At 42.3% G+C, this 16955-nt stretch overlaps 1 protein-coding gene across 6 annotated transcripts in view; it reads right to left on the bottom strand.

Annotated features, from left to right (window-relative positions):
- IRF2 (interferon regulatory factor 2) overlaps positions 1-16955 on the bottom strand; it is a 42355-nt gene that overhangs the window by 19263 nt on the left and 6137 nt on the right. For 2 of the 6 annotated variants that reach the window (XM_041122685.1, XM_030015222.2), the window contains exons 2-4: positions 4726-4855; positions 3892-4056; positions 3655-3763 (exon numbers count right to left, since the gene is read on the bottom strand). In XM_041122685.1, the coding sequence (XP_040978619.1) occupies positions 3655-3763; positions 3892-4013 (231 nt within the window). In that variant the 5' untranslated portion in view covers positions 4014-4056; positions 4726-4855. Of the gene's footprint in view, positions 1-3654; positions 3764-3848; positions 3869-3891; positions 4057-4721; positions 4856-16955 lie in introns of those variants that run through there. The other 4 variants (XM_030015249.2, XM_030015240.2, XM_041122683.1 and 1 more) reach the window with 4 other exon arrangements.

Raw genomic sequence — 16955 nt, 5'->3', positions numbered from 1 at the left:
TCCCATAAACTATAATGAGCACGGAAAAAAATTCATACTTCCATAGAAGACAATTTCTATCAACAAGAACTTTAAGAATTGACCAGATTAAAAAGTCTTCTCACACTTGGTGATAGGGAGAGGTTTGAACAATGCTACGGAGGTTATACTATGGATTTCATATTCCATATGATAATTTTAAAAGTTTTATAGGAAAGAGCAGACTGAACAAGACTCCAGACATAGCATCCTGTCATCATCAACTGTACTCACTGCTTCAAAGGAAGGTGCCAGGACACTCTCAACAGCAGTCTAAGTGTTCATTACAGTGTTTCTGTTCATTACAGAAAGTTCTTCCCAATCCCAGATGCCTTGAAGCACACTGATTTATAGCAAATTATAATATAAATAACAAAATTGTAGAATCCACATGTATTATAATTTTATAATGCATATAAAATTTTACATACCTATATAGAAACTACAGATTTTCTCATCAACTATCAAATATCTAATCTTCTCTGAAATCCCGCAAGACTGCTGATTGCAGCAATACCATGTAGTTGTGTGTTCCGCTCTGGTTGACCTAGATGCTTTCTATTTAAATACTAATTTTTGATTTCACACATTATCAAATATTTACATATATCCTTCTTCAGTCAATGCATCCTAATAATGACCTTAATAGGAAAAGGCTCATCAGTGCTTTCTGTTAGACTTGGAAAACCATGTGCTGTCTGGTACAGCACTCCATCACTGGACATCTGTCCAGGAGTCTTGTGTTTCCATTAAAAAATTAGCCTCACCTGAAGTCAAAAGCACAACCCACAAATCTTTTGCAGTGTAACAGGAATTGCTACCAAATTCCCATGGGGACATCCAAAGGGAAAAGGTGTCACATTCTTAGAAATAGGCAGGAAGAGGAAAATAGTATCAAACGTTTGCAACCCTAGCGTTGCAAAATGCTCCAAGCAGGTGAATGAGCATGAGATCACATACTAGCTAGAAAGTCATAGGACAGATTTTAAATAGCAGCATCCATCTGGAGGGTAATACTCCAAGTATCCATCAAAGCAGCAGGTTGCCTCTTGACTCCTGTTACAGCTACTCTGAATGTTTCCACTGTAATTTCCTTTTCCAGATCCATGAGGGACACTGACCCCTCATTATCCCCCTCCTCACACCACCTCTGCCCTCTACTGAACTATGTCATTTTCTTCATACCTCCCAATTTTGTCTCTCTGGGAAGGTAAAGAAATTCCCTTCCTCCCTCATGCCATTCAGCAGGGAAACATTTTCACCAGGGAGGTACACAAGTATTTATTTTTTTAAGCCCTACAGAGAGGGGTCTGTTCTGGAGGAGAACAGAAAGCAGGAGGTATAATGTGGTCAACTGACAGTAGGAGAAGGAATTAGGTAAGTCAGCTGTACCTGATTTGTCATTTTTAACCGAGAGCAGTTTAATTCCTTTCTCAGTCTGGAAAAATTCCCCAAGAAGAGACAGCCAATGACAAACCCAGAATGGTAATCGTTTCTTTAGTATTTAAATCTTATTTCTTTAAAAGCTGTGCACACACACTAGCACCATTCGCTTGCTAATCTGACCCACCTTCTTTTCCGTACTGTGAACTGTCCTTTGCCACATTCTGATTAAAATATACAAATCCCAAAATCCTACAGCCTCCACAGTCAATTCTGTGGGTACGGAACGGGCTGTGATACACATGACACTATATCATTGATTCCATGCATGGCTTTTTTTATGGTCAGGATTTACAGTAAAAATAGAAATATTTTTGGTTTAATGATTCATTGTTGGAATGAATGTTTAAACATTTTTAAACAGAAATGCTCAGAAGTGCAATTAGCTTGTTGAGCACAATAAAGGCAACCCAGAATGATGCCAAATCAGAGAGTAGAAGTGGGGAATCAGAGTTTAATAAACCTCAAGGCAGGCCACTTAGCCTGGTATCCTCTTTCTGGTAGGAGCCAGGGCTTTGTTTTAGAAAAAAAAAAAACATTTCAAAATACTTTGTTTGTGAGGCAAGCCTTGGTCAATATAGAATATGCTAACTAAGGACAAAATCTCCTACCGACTCTTGCATGCAAACAGTTTATGCCAGAAGCACAAGGCAGAAACCACTGTAACAACGCGATCAGAGGGCTACAAACTTTAAACAACATGACATGCCTTGCAAACTGCCTTTATGGGCTGGTGGGCTGAACTGGGAAGAATGAAGCCCTTAGCACAGTGGCAGTGTTTACACACTGCAGAGCAGAGGCAAGTACATTCCTGAGGTGTTCCAAAAAAGGCTACGTGAATGTAATCTACAGATGACAAAATTGTATTTAAGAGTAATATGCTCAAATCTGAAATACTGTGCCCTACTAAGTGCAGAGAAATTATTTCAGGATTGGGCAGGAATGCCCAGCAAAGGACGGCAGAGGTGGACTGTCAGCAGGAGAGACCTGACACCAAAGTAGAGATACTCAAAGAGAAGAATCCGTAGGGACCTGAACATGGGACTCAAATTACAAAGACAACAGTAAAAACTACTCTCTTCCTCCTCTTCAGCTGTGACCCCATTATGCAAGAACAAGGACCTACTCAAATTCACAGGGCAGCTAACTGGGGAATGGATAAAGCAATATTTATTTACCCAGCCATAGCATGTGAGAGTCACTGATGTAGGAAGTTCCTAAGAAACAAAATTCGTAGCTGAAATTTAAAGGACTCCTGGTAATTTTATAGTCACGAGCATTTCTAGCTTTGAAAGCTGAAATAAAAAGTAGTAATCTTAACTGCCATTCTTCAGCTCTAAAAATGAACACCTGAGCACCAACCTAATACAACTATTAGGAGGATATGAGACTAAGTGGGTTAGTGTCTTAACCAGAGTGGCATCTCCTATGTTTCTGCAACCAATTTTGTGTATTTCCACCCATTTTGATAATTAGGTAGCCTCTGTAGCCAAAACCACTTCATGCTTTTCAGTGTGCTGAATTACTCTCCTGCATACAGCAGAACACATGCAATATTTCCAGGGTTTATTACTATTCAAAGTCTCAAATACACTCCTTGGTTTTATTGAGCCAATTAAAAAGAATTCAAATTGGGCAGTGACATTTTGGAGCCCACACTTGGGCTCTCAAAGTGTCTAGAGCTCTCAGTAAGAGCTCAGGACTGGGAATATTGAGGGTTGGGTCTGGCAGGGGAAAAGTTACTGCATTTTGTCCCAGGTTGACAAGTATCAGAGAAGTCACACAAGTCTGAAACAGATCGTTGCTTCAACCCAGAGTCTAACACAGAATATAGCCTTCCACCTCAGGAGACCATTTTGTTCACATCCCTCTGATGCTACTTAGTGAGCAATCTGTTCCCAGCTCAAAAAAAAAAACCTAGCGGAGTCTCCAGAAATGCTCACTCCAACAACAAAGAGTTGGAAAATGCTTTCAAAGGAGCCACAAATCCACCAGGCCAAAGCAGGGCGCCTCAGATCTGGCAAGTGAGGCTGGAGGAACAGGTTCAGCAGGAAGCATTCAGCTTTGCCCTTCCTCCCCATGTCACCCCTTTGAAAACCAGGAATGAGCTGATTTACCTATCCAAACCTCAGGCACTGCTATAAAGTCCCTCTTCAGCACACATACACACGTGCGTGCATGCACCCCCCTTACCTTATTTAGCCATTTCAGCCCCGGTATCCTGTTAGAGTTGATTTGCTCTTCCAGCCAGGGGCGCATCCGCATCCTTTCAACAGGCATTGTCACACCCACTGGGAAGGAGCTGCAGGGAACAAGGGACAAGGTTACTTGTTTTCCAGGCAGAACTCCCAGGCAGCTCCCCCACTTCTGCACAGTAATAGACTTACTAAAGCTTTGCAGGCATCGAACAACTATAAATATAATAGTGACTTTGGATCTGTGCAGGAGCCTCCCCTAAGAGCAACTGAGATGATAAAGCCTTCTCTATGGTTGAAAACACTCTTCTGGTACACCTCGATTAGGAAAACCTTCACCTGAAGAAGACACATCATATTGGCAAAAGCTTGTCTGCTGATACAGGCAGGATACCAGAGGCCGCAAAGAAAAACAATTACGCTCCTGAAGAAACCTCTTTTTGGCCCATGTACCTGCATCTGTACAAGACCTTCTTCTGCCAAGAAAAAAAATGTAACCAAAAAAAACTCACATGCAGGAGGCATCACTGTACTAGCTAAAATGATGCACCTGCTAACGAGAGTGCTTTCGAATGGCTGTTTCTGTCCCATGAACTTGACTAAAATTATGAAAAACATATTTTCCATCATAGCAATTTATCAGACCACTTTGGTTCTGGCTGAGTAGTTTGACCCCCTCCCTCCAGCTTTCTCTGATCAAACCAGTCGCTGATTTTTTAGCTGCTATTTTACATTTTGATAACTGCTCAGCTAGGAAGTGAGTGCTTTACAGCCCCCTCAGCTGCACCACACCACGTTATACCATTCGGTTAAGACTCAAACTGACTTCTTTCTCTCTCTCTCTCTCTCATGTGACCCTGATGCCATTTCCCTGTTTAGGGCTGTAAATTATTGACATAAGAGTCCAAAGTCTTGAACCTGAGGCAGAAAATTTTAAAAACATTAACCTATCTCAGGCACCGCTCTGAAAGCCCCAACCGGCACTAGATGCAGATTAAAGCACCAAAGCACCACAATAAACTCCTGTCAAGCAGGCTGCAACCCATCATTTCCATGTTCAAGTACTTGCATTTAGGCTGCTTCTTCTCCTCTCCCCCTCTGCACCAGGCTCAGCTCCTTCCTCTCTCTTTTGTTCTTCACATCTGTGTTCTCTGCATCATTCTTAACTTCTCTGCTCCGCTATTCTTGTCACCTTTGATCTTAAAAAAAAATAATAAAAAAGAGAAAAAAAATGAGTAGGCCACGTATTTGAAAGCACACAGCAATGACACAAATGTAAATGGGTTTGTTCTTGCTTCCTATGGGAGTACAGGCATCAGACAGACTAACAATTAGGCAGTACCAAGCCCACACCCAGCACAAGAGGAAGAAAAACGTTCAAAGTTTCCTCTCATTGCTCTGAGGACATGTATTTCCTGAAACTAATAAGGAATTAAAACCTGAATGCAACAATAAGGCTCTTTGATGTGTTCAGAGAATTTACCAGCAGCCATGCTCACACTAATCTCTTAGCAAACATACTGGCATTTTATTTACTGCTCTGTGGAGCTGCTCACTTGTGCTTCAGCTGGAGCCTTTTCCAGTAACTACAGATTTCTAAAACAGCTAAGAAAATGGTTGCAACTGCTCAGCTCCCTTTCAGGTTCATGTCAGACATGAAGAAACAGCCAATCCCAGAACCTGACAGTGGCCAAGCCCTTGTGCAAATCCCCTCTCTGTGCAAGAGGGAAGGTTTTTTCTGGGCGAGGGTGACGTGGGTGCAGTGTTCTCAGCGCCCGGGATGGTGGCAAGCAGCCGGCCGCTCCGCTGCAGTCCCCTCTGCTTGGTACCAACAATCCTCATCCAGGTTGCAGAGTGTGTACCTGAGATCTGTACCATCTTCCCCTACTACATGTTGGGTCAAAACTGAAAAATGCAAATGGCAATATACTAAAAACGTGAGCAAATTTTTATTCATCTGTCCAGGAAGAAGCAAGTAGATGCAAAGATCATCTTAGATGCATTTCTTTGTAAGATATCTTTAAGTATGCATGCACTTTGAGGCAATTCCTGGAAACACTATGCATCATCTTCAGCATTCAATATATGAGTGCCCTCATTTAGCAGTGGGAGTCATATTGTCTTCTGGGTGATGAGCCCCAAAGACAAACTTCAAGCCCATCTGAATGAACAAATTAGACATAAGGCAGAAAAGTCATCTTGAAGGCAGCAGCAATGAATCCCACTTGGGACAGGCAATGCGGAAGAAACAGCAGCTGTCTTTGTGCAAAAGCAACGCATTTCAGGAGACAAGAAAGCTGTCAACATCGCTACTACCAGGAAGCCAGTCTTGCCCAAAACAGCACGATTGAGCCAGTCGTCTCTTCCCTCCCATGTCCCCAGGGGCTTCCCCAGCTGCTCCCCCGCAGATGCTGTGGTGCTCATCTCATTTTCGGTACCCTGCGACTCCTCTGGGATTAGCACCTGCAGCTGTCAGCACACACCTTCACATCCAACACCCACACCAAGGCAAATTAATCCAAGGTAATCAGAAAAGAGGTTTGGCTTGTGAGAAGGGAGGAGTGGCTCCCAAGATCTGTTTATCTGAAAGTAAAACCAAACCCAGCTAAAAATAACCCGCAGTGGTGTCCAGGTGGATGGAACGGCGGGCATCTTCGGGGGGAACGCCTTTCACAGAGGGGCAAGCATAGCATGCTTCTGCTCATCAAAACACAGCCCGTGCTCCTCTAAGAGTATGTGCTGCTGAAAATAAAGCCTGATGTCTTCAGAAGACACCCCCAGACCTGTCTGCCTCAGGACAGCACTGACCACAACAGTGCTAAAATGTAGTGGGTTTTTGGCAGTTGCACATCAACAACATCCTTGTGATGAAAATACCAAGTTAACTCTACCGAGTAATTGCCTGTGCAAAACGAAGGTGCCACATCTCCCCTCCAGAGCTGCCAAATGCATAATTTATTTGTACAGAAAGAAAGATCAACTTCTGCAGTGCCTTAAAAGCAGCCTCTGTCTGTCCCTACATAGGGTTAATGGGTGCACTTGGGAGTCTTATTCCATGGCTCCAGGTGGGAGAACCTGAAGTCCATCCATGGGACAATCACCTTCTGCCATTAAGAGTCAGTCAAGTTTGCAGAGACCTTTGGAATTCTGCAAAATAGGCAACAAAGGTGTGTAAAGTTTCAGGGGCCATCACCTAACATCAAGCCAGCTTCACCCTCCATCAGAATACATTAATTATGAAAAAAACCTACAAAGCCAGAAACTGAGGTGAGCCATACAAAACAGCAGGCATGCCAAGTTCCTTCACTCCAGTCTCTCTCCAGTGTTTACCCAGTGGAAAGGAAAAAGCAGAAACAGTCGATCCTTTCAAGGAGAACGAAACATCAACATTTATAATCTGAAGCAGGCTGTAAAACCGGGAGCACCTATGCACCTATCTCCCATTCCCGGTCAACGTTAACGTTGCACTTCCCCTGCACATTTACACATAGAAGAAGCTACATGCAGTTGTCTGTATTTTTTGTATCAGGACAAGTGGAATTCTACCAGTATTTTCAGAGCTGCCAAAGCATCCAGTTCCCACCAGCTTCATCCTGGTTACCTTTACCAGCCTGAACCTTCACACTCAGGTTAACCGGGAGAAAAATGGCTTAATGCCTGCCATGGGTCACTTGGCACCATCTTCCTCCACCTTGGAGAGAGCATGGATGAAGATGGCCAGGGGAGAGGAGTGGAGCCAGCTAGGGCTGCAGGGGGAAGGAGCAGCTCCAGCTCCATGAGCCACAAAGGAGCACCTCGCACTCCATCACTCCATCACCACCACCCATCAGTCCCATCCCAATTTTGTTGCACACTAATGCTACTCCTTGCATGGCAGCTTTGTGAACAAGACCCGGGAACTCAGCAGGCTTACAAGCATCACCTCTTTCTGTAAGGCCTGTTTCGTCTGTTTGAACATGGACCATGGCTCTCATCCTGCTCAAAGACACACGTGACAGCGCAACCGAGAGCGGAGGGCACTCCAGCTTGGCAGTGGGAAGGAGCAGCTGGGGAGGACAAGGAGAAACCCCTTAAAGCAAAACCACTAATGAAGCTCCTGTGATTTTAGAGCACAGTTTCAAACTTGGATGGTTCTGGCCTCCAGCACCTCTTTGGGGAGAGCACGGGAAAATGCTTAACGTTCCCAGAGACCCACACTGGAGTCAAACTTTCTGGCATTATGTTGAAAATAATTCCTGTTTGTTTTTTCTTCTAACACGGTCCCATGGTAGGGGAAGGGAAGAATAATCGCCAAGAAACACAGTCAATTGCTAATGCAGGTGGGACCTCAGAAAGCATTTTTCTGCCCTACAAGAAAAAAGGAGCTCTTTTAGACATGGAAGTAGGGCTATCTGCTGGGAATTCATTTTATGAACACTTGCCATTCTTAACAAGACAGCCAATCTTCAAGAACCACAATTTTTAACCACACCTCCTACAAATGTATTAAGGCTGGTAGCTCTGTGAACATCATTTCCCTTTTCTCACTCCATGTTTATCACCTGCCTCCTTCTTAAACAGGCCGTAGTCAGGGGTGGTTGCCTTTTCAGTGGTGGGAGCTTGAATGTACCGACAGACATTAAGACATCAATAAAATTATTCCCAAACAAGTGTCAACGTACAAGACACTAAACCCAACTCAACAGCATTTGCCTGGAGGGGGAGGCCACTGGGAGCCTGCAAGGAGCCAAGCCCCATGCAACAAGCATGGCCCACCGATGCGCTGATGCCACAGTTTATGAAGGGCTTATTTTGACCTTCGAAGCTTTATTTATTGCACTACTCATGCCAGTCCTGCAATCAGTTCAGCCTTTTTTTTGCAACTAGATACCGCAAAAACATGGTGGAGGCTACCCCCTCACAAGCTGTAAACTGTCCTAATCCTGCAGACGTGACTTGGAGAAAGAGTCCTGCGGAGGGCAGACAGCACAGGATCTGCTGAAGCCGGGGCCAGCATAACCCAGTTAGGAACACGGACACTGGGAGGAAGCCAGTCAGTAACACTGCTCCCGCTACCGCACGCTGCACTTGAAAATTAGCTTTCTACAAGGAAATCACACCAGCAGCCTGGGGTGAAGCATGCAAGCCAGCTTCCTAAGACAGGCACAGCTGAAAGAAGAATAATAACAGTGTAAGAGAGGGAAGCATGGGTATAGCAACATTTTTTAGTAGTCACACAAAGGGCATTGAGCAGATAACTCACCACAGCATCCTGCAGACGCAAAAATCATACTGAATTTCAGCTCTATACTTCTTTGCAAGATGCATTTTTCTAAGATTCTTTATGCAAGACTCTTCAGCAGGAAACTCAGAGCACTCATTTATTTTTAAAGAGATTAGAAAAATATTAATTAATTTCAAGAGCTATTCATCTTTAAAGAGACATTAGAAAAGATGTGATGGTTGCAATCTATATATACATATAAATATTTTCACTCCATAATGTTCAATAAAGAGCTTGTAGTCCTCCCTACCCTCTGCTAAACCATTCTAGTAAGTCTGACTTTTGTTTTTTTCCCTGACAGAGATAACACTCCTGCCATACAGAAAGTGTAACCTTTGAGAACGAAGAGCTCTTCACTAGAATTACAGCAGCTGTAGACAGAAAGTGAAAGCAATGGCATGGCAGGCCTTAAATCTGAGTAGTACTACATGTTCTCTTCCCTTCGGTTTCACTCCCTCTGACAGCGTCTGGATAACTGAAAAGGCACAGAGGTTATCCCAAAAACACAAGCTACTCTACGCCTATGGGTATTTTTAAAAAACTGTATTTCTGTGGAAGTAAAAAAAAAGAATCTGGAAAAGCAATTCTTCTTTCCCCATCACAAAGTACCCAGTTAAAAGAGTTGCCACTATATGGAAGTATTATTAAGGTAAAGTGGGATAAGATACTTGGAGATGCATTTGTGAAGTAGGTCACAGCCTTTCCCCAGAGGGAAAAAACAGAGATGAAAAAACATCTGCTCCCCAGAGGACATGTGCAAAATATTGCATGGTATATATTTCTTCTCTGCAAATACAGAACTGACAATATCTTTTTTAAAAAGTTATCTTCTACTTGTGCTTTGCTGATAAACTTTTAAAGTATTCCCTTTGTTTGCTAATGCTGCTTCAGTTCAGAAAAGCATCAATCACCCTGTGTGACCAAACAGATATGCTGAAATGAGACCATGTGCTAATTTTAGGATTCAGAGAACTGGATTCTGTATTTGTCCCTGTGCCAAGACTGTTCCAGGATACAAGGAAACATGATCTTATTTTAAGGAACAGTACTTGGAGCAAAATTCTGTCCCTTGGTCACAGCTCGGACTCTGCCTTCATATGGGGTTTTGCATATAAGACCACCTTTTTCAACTATTCCACTGTGGATGCCATTTTCAAAGGCAAGTACATGTTTAACCATACGTACTCAGAGCAAAGCCCTGCTTGGAAGTCAAACTCATCAGAGGGATAGAGACTCTTCCTGAGTAAGAAAACCTGTTAGCCTCACCCGCTCAGAAATACTTCAGAAATGTGAGACTGACACTGAAACATAGACAACTGAACTCCACTTTACTCAGCTGCTCCAATTTTGGACACCTGAAATCCCCCTGCCCACAGCCCACAGGGAGACAGACCTCTGCCCAGTGCATTTCCCATCTGCCACCAGGACAAGGAGAATCTCACCACTGATGCTGCAGAAGCAAAATTTACATGCCTTCTTTCTGATAACCCCAAATTATGCAAACATCTGTATCTTTTTTGGAACCAACAGCCAAACATATAATTAAAGTAGGATTAGTAAACAAGGAAAAGTGGGCATTGCTGTTCTCAGAGGTGCAAGGTTTAAGGGTTCAAAATAAAATCCTCACAGTCTTGGCACTGAAAACAGGTATGAAGCAAGAAAACTCATAAAACCCTGTAAGAGACTTTCTAGATTCATGGATAGTTAGACAGCAAAACCTATCCTCTCTGGTCTTGTAATTGCATGTAATGGTGCCTCTTTTGTTCCCTAAGAATACTCTTCTCAGTGATGCCCTGTTGAACAAGGAGGGATGGGGGAAACATCACTAAGCACCTCTTGCCTTGGGCTCCCTTAAAGCACACCCCATGGCCAGCTGCTCCACAGACACTGTGCTGGCTAACACTTGATCACCCTGTAGCAACAGCAGCATCTTTCCTGCCCTTTCCTAACACTGTGGTGGCAGCAGCAAAGACCCATGAGCATGCTACATCCTTCCTGTCCATCACCAAGAAAAATAATTCACCACTGGCAGGAAAGGTGGTATCTTATTTGCTCAGGTGCCTGCAGGAAGGAGGGAACTCCATCAAGACAGGCTGGTAAGCCAAGAATTGGAGACCAGGTGGGTCCTGGGCAGACTGGTGTAAGGCACAGCCTGGCCATTAGGAAGAACCTGTACAGGCAACCAACAAGCAATACTTCACCTACTTCCCTAGGTTCCCAAACCAAACATGGCAGGGCTACAACAGGACCATGGATGGTAAAGGGAAAGCTCTGTGGGGTGGGGAAGCACCTGGGAACCCAGGCTGCTGCACAACGGATTCAAGCCAGCAACAGCTACCCAATTTCCCAAGCCCCTGCTTCGCAGGGGCCAGGCTGTGCCCACCTCGGGCTGTAGGGAGGTGCAAGGTAGATGGAGGAGGAGGGAGGCATTCAGCATGCTCCCCTCTCGTACTGCTGCACCCAAGAAAGACACACAAAGGTAGAAGGAAGAAAATCCCTTGCATCCTCAAGGGACAGAGGGCTAAAAACACCAACCAACCCAACACTCCCTGCAAAAAAAACTAAAACCCAAACAAAACAAAGGCAGCAAATACCTCAAATGTGTAGTGAAATCAGCATTACAGACTGCATGATAAACATGCCCAGGAAAACGTACAATGGGAACTCATACTGTATATAGAGTGTGTTTCATCAGCCCTATAGCATTTCTGTTCCACCCAAAGGGTGTTAACATGCCCTGGCTGGGATTCAGACATTACACATCAAAACAGACTCTTTCCTTTGGTTTCCATGCAAAGCTTATTCTCCCTCAGCAGCAGAGACACGAGTTGTTATTTTGTAGTGATCTTAGGAATCATTAAAGGGAGCCCTCGGATTTGCAGACTAGAAGTGCACTGAAGAAAAGCCATCTTCTTTTAATACGACAGAACCAGAAGGCTGGGGTTTTGCTTCTGGACTTAGCTGTCATAAACAACGCTTCAACCTCTAAATACCTACAATAAAATTTCCCTTGCACTGGCTCCTATGTTGAACATCATCATGACACTTGAACAATACGATGTCTGTAGCTGAGCCCATTCACTTCTCTGGCATCGCAGTGACTAACATCAGCTGGGAACTTGGCCCAGGCTTCTAACAAATAGATTTTTAAAGATCATCTCTGCAGTATCCTTGCCAGGATGATCCTCTGCACACACATCAATGTCTGCAAGTCTGATGACAATACAAAATTATTGCTTTGCTTTAAAGCTGAAGGGAATACTTTGTTTCCTGGGGGTTTCCTTCATTTGTTTCCCAGGACTTGCCTGGAGTGAAGATGGAGATGCCAGATTCTGGTGATATCAGGATGACAATGGGTCTATGCACGGGATAGTCAACAACATGTGATTATACAGAACTGTCCCTCTGCCACCTCCTCCAGGAGTCTCAAAAGCAGCCATAACTTCTACCTGATTTATTTCCTTCTTAAGCTTTGTGTTACGTCTGATGATTGAACAAGATTTGTCTTCAGTATCTGGGATGTCTAACTATTTTTCCCCCAAAAGCTGCCTAGAAGAGACATGGTGACTTTTCAGTAGTAGAGCTGTACTTCATTCAAACAAGTTTGGGAAGGACTTGTTTACAACAAGAAAATTGCTGGCGTGGCTGTCAGGAAATAATTAGTTCCTTGCATTGGGGAGCAGTTATCCCCCAATAAATCAATTTTATTCCGGAATTAAGCGCTCACACATGAATCCACTCCCGAATACCCACAAGTAATAGCTGCTGCCACTTAGCTGTGTCAGTCAGTATCCACGGAAGCCAAACCCTGTGTGATCTTGAAAGCTGCCAGGAAAACTCAGCATTTGACACCTGATTCATAAAGAATTTTCCATCCTGGTGAAAACTAGAAGGCTATTAAGGCTCAAACAATTATCAAGAATCACTTCTTTTATCATACTGATGCAACTCAACAGCATTTTTTTAAGTCTCTCCATGGCCGTGTTACACCAATGCACTCTTACGTGCTCTGTGACTAGGTTTACAGGAGACACCCCTTAAACTTTTAACAAGCACAACATGTTTCCTACATGTGACCCTCTGAAAGCAGTGGAAAATCACACATGCAAGTATCTGCAAGATCAAGATCTTAAATTGTAAAAATACTTTTTAAAGCCTGGGCAGACCTCATCTCCATGTCCTGTCTAGCATTCTTCTGCCTAAGTACAGGGTCAGTGCTTTATAGGGTGCTATATATAAGAAAAGCAGCCATCGTAAAACACAAGTCCTTAATCTCAATGTTCCCACACTGGTGGCTTGTGAGGCTCAGGCAGTATTGCAGAGAAGACAATGGCATTTTAGATGCACTCAGAGAAGCAGAAAAATTATTCCAGATAGCTAACACTGAGCAATGTGTTCAAGGAAGAGTTTTCACATTCACTGGCCATGACCTGCACCTGATGTAATCCACCTTGCTCGGACTGGGCTTGTTTCTCACAGCTACCTTTGTTTGTATAACATACTGTTCTGCAACACACAGCAAAAACTATTTGCACACTACACTAAAGTGTGATTTAATATTTGCTTAAAGCTTTCATTTTATTGTCTGGGCAAGGGCAGTTTCTACCACTGAAGTTAATAGCTAACCCACACCTACACTTTTGTTACCTGAACTTCTAATTGCTAGCGCAGCACCCTGAACCGACAGCAAAAGACATAAACTCCCTCTGCTTAACCTCACAGTGAGCCCCCAAACCAGCCCTTAAAAAAGCAGGTTCTCCTTTACTTCCAAGAGAAGGTATTAAAGAAAAGTATACACTATTTTGGATTTGTAAAAAACACTCTCCTGCTTACTTAAGACGCTTTCTTTACAGACAGACCACAGCAGGCACAGACTTGGGGGCTGGGATCCTCTGAATCATCCACACTGCGAGCTGGAAACATGTCTGTCACATGCACTTATTTACGGTTACAAAAATAGCACCATGAAAGAAGCAGATGTGTTGAGCACAAAAACTAAATTGAATTAGTTATTACAGAGATATTGCTTGACACTGGAGAATTTAAGAGAGAAATGTCTTTCTTCCGTAGATACGCTTGAAAGGCTTACACTTAAAGAGTGCTAAGTATTAAATGCTTAATACTGACGCTTGTTGATACGGTATGATGTAATTCTCCTTTTTATAAAAATGCTACTTTTTCCACTGCCACAGGACATAAGGAACTTAACTCATTTTCACGTTGAGATATGAATAGTTAATAGGGTCGGTTACAAAATGTGCTCTTAATTTCAAGTTTTTGTGTTGACCACAGACCAACAGCAATGAGACAGCCTCAATTTCTGATCTGCAGCAGCTATTTCTATCTTGGAAGTTTCCTAAAATACTACTGAGCTAGAGTGAGAGCACTGAACTCATCTTCATTTCTCATCTAAGCTGGATAAATATTATTAAACTAAACAAAGCTAGTCTTCATCAGCATCTCTCATCATTCTCAAATCTCCAGAACAGTTTTGGCATCCAAAGAATTCAGTTTTTGTATGTTCGAATGCAATGTATGCAAATATGTGAGGATTAGACCTCTGAAATTAAAGTCTTTCGTTTTACCCTCGTATAGCTTCAGCAGAGCAGCGATTGTCTCTTCAACACCCAACCAATATAGCCCAGAAGCACACGTCTCTACATATAAGGATATTCATCTGAGATTCCACAGCCACTCATTTGGCCATCTTTGGCCTAATTCACCAGCTAGTTCTCAAAGTCAAAAAGGACCTTCTAGCTGTTGACTGATCTGTGGAAATGGAGTGAAACCATTCACAGTCATTTCATGCCATCAGTAAAGCTGATATCAGGTAACATTTTTTGGTTAGTGCTGATCTGATCTGTATCTAAGTGGACAATCCCAAAGGTGGAAAGCAAAAAAAAAGCCCACCACCTATTTTATACTGGATCCTATTAACAACTCAGATCTCAACACAAGTAAAATTCAAGCGCACCTACCAGCTGAATGACTCCCTTTCATCATACTGGATGCCATCACCTCCATTGTACTTTCTGTATGTGTTTGCCACAGCATTTCAAAATGTCACTTCCGTGACTGAAGAAGATGCCGCTTCCTGTACTGCGGGGCCGTTGCCCAGAACACTGGGTGGGAAAAGTGGTACCTGGTTAAACCAGGGCGAGCAACTCTTACTCCCTGCTGTGTAGTCTGCTAACGGAGTGCTGTCATACAGAAGTCACATTTACCGACAGATGAAATAAGTAATAAAATGGAAATAATTTTTCAAGTTCAGCTCTCACGCTTCTTTGCTCTGTGTTTATTCTTTCATTTTTGCCAACTGGGAAATGAAAACCAATGGAGTCGGTTTCACTTTTGTTTATATTTGGTTTCAATTTTATCCTCAAGTTTTGCTTTCATCTTTTTCATGTAACACTGTTGGGATTTCAGATCCTGCAGGAAAGCTTTCAGTAATTTAAAAACAGTCTCCTACCCCGCCTTTTTTCCCACTGTGTAATTATTTTTATTTTAGATAAACTTTTTAAGATGCTGTCACAATTTTGGAATGTGTTTGGGGGTGGGGGGTATTTGATTTTGATTGTACAAATTTATATGCCACATCCAATTAAATTCAGTAGTTCAGTATTTTCCACTGGATTCATCTCTCAGTTGCATATAAAGTACATTTACACAATTCAACAAAACACCTTAAACGAGCAGCTAGTGCACCAAATGCACAAAAGCCCACATCATGCACCAAACGCATGTTATATATATGCATGAAATGCACACAAAGACCTAAACTTACTGCTACCTTAATGTCTTAAAGAATTAAGGCATTATCTTGCTTAGATAAAGCTGTAAGAGGTTTGTCTGTAATGCTGTCAAGCAATGCCCAATATCAGTAGGAATATTACAGTACAGACTTCGTGTTCTGTGCACTCATCAAGCCCTTCAAGTTACATACATCCCTCCATACACATCAAAAAGCAGAACTTAACCACATTTCAGACTTTTTAAAACAAAACCCGCAAACAATCCTTTCTCCTTTTGCGCTATATCAACGTTAAGCATGTAAGTCTTTTAAAAGTACTTAAAATAATTTTACATCAAAAGGGAAATGGTTAGACAACATCCACTGTCACATGCAGTTCAAACGAAAGGACAAATTTCAATACTTTTGCTTTTGCTGCACCTTAACTCCGCCTAACACCAGATATGCTGGGAGCTACAAACCAAGCCTGTAAAGGTTAACTGAGAAACTATCAAACCATAACCTGCTCTACTCTTTTAAGGGCCAAGAATATGGACATTATTACTTTCAAGCTCATCTTGAAAGCTAGCAACCTACATAGCAACAATTGAATGTTAAAATAATTTAAAGTTAGAATTTAGTTCTGCACCTTGGGTGAAACAACATGCCATGTGCAGGCGGATTTGCTCCTGGATGCCTCTGTCCAAGCTGCAACAAGATAAAACAACTGCCTTGTACTAAAGATTGCTGTACATTTGTTGCAATCTGCCCCCAGGCAAACAAAGGGGTCAGAAGATTTCCAATATACACAAAGTTGGGCTTGCCAGTATATCACATATTAAGAAACGAAACATTACTTTAGTGCTTACCACTTCTTTCTTTTCTTCCTAGCTCATTCAAAAAAACCTGTAATTTTTCATCCACTTCCAAGAAATTGAAAACATACCCAGCACTTACTGGAAGAGCAAGTTTTAAAACTGTTTTACAGTCTATCAATAAGAAATGTGTGCTGTACAACAGATCATTTATGCTATACAGAAAACATCTAATTTTATATTTTTATATATATGTAGATATGTATGTGCGCATATATATATATATAAATGCAGACATTAAACTCTAAACTGTTAACATGCATTCCTTTCCACTAACTGTTAATAACTGTTAATTGTTGATTCCAGTTTTTCTTACTGGCTATTTTAATCCTTTTTAATCTTAATACAAGAGTTCACACATAGTCAATACAAGGAAGAACCTTCATACAGTTCCAGCAAAACTTCTGAAAAAAACCAAGGGGAAATTATTT

The sequence above is a fragment of the Aquila chrysaetos genome, chromosome 1 (genome assembly GCF_900496995.4).
Source record: "Aquila chrysaetos chrysaetos chromosome 1, bAquChr1.4, whole genome shotgun sequence".
Taxonomy (NCBI): domain Eukaryota; kingdom Metazoa; phylum Chordata; class Aves; order Accipitriformes; family Accipitridae; genus Aquila; species Aquila chrysaetos.
Note: the sequence above shows the minus strand (reverse complement) of the source record. Positions and strands in the feature narration are given on the sequence as shown.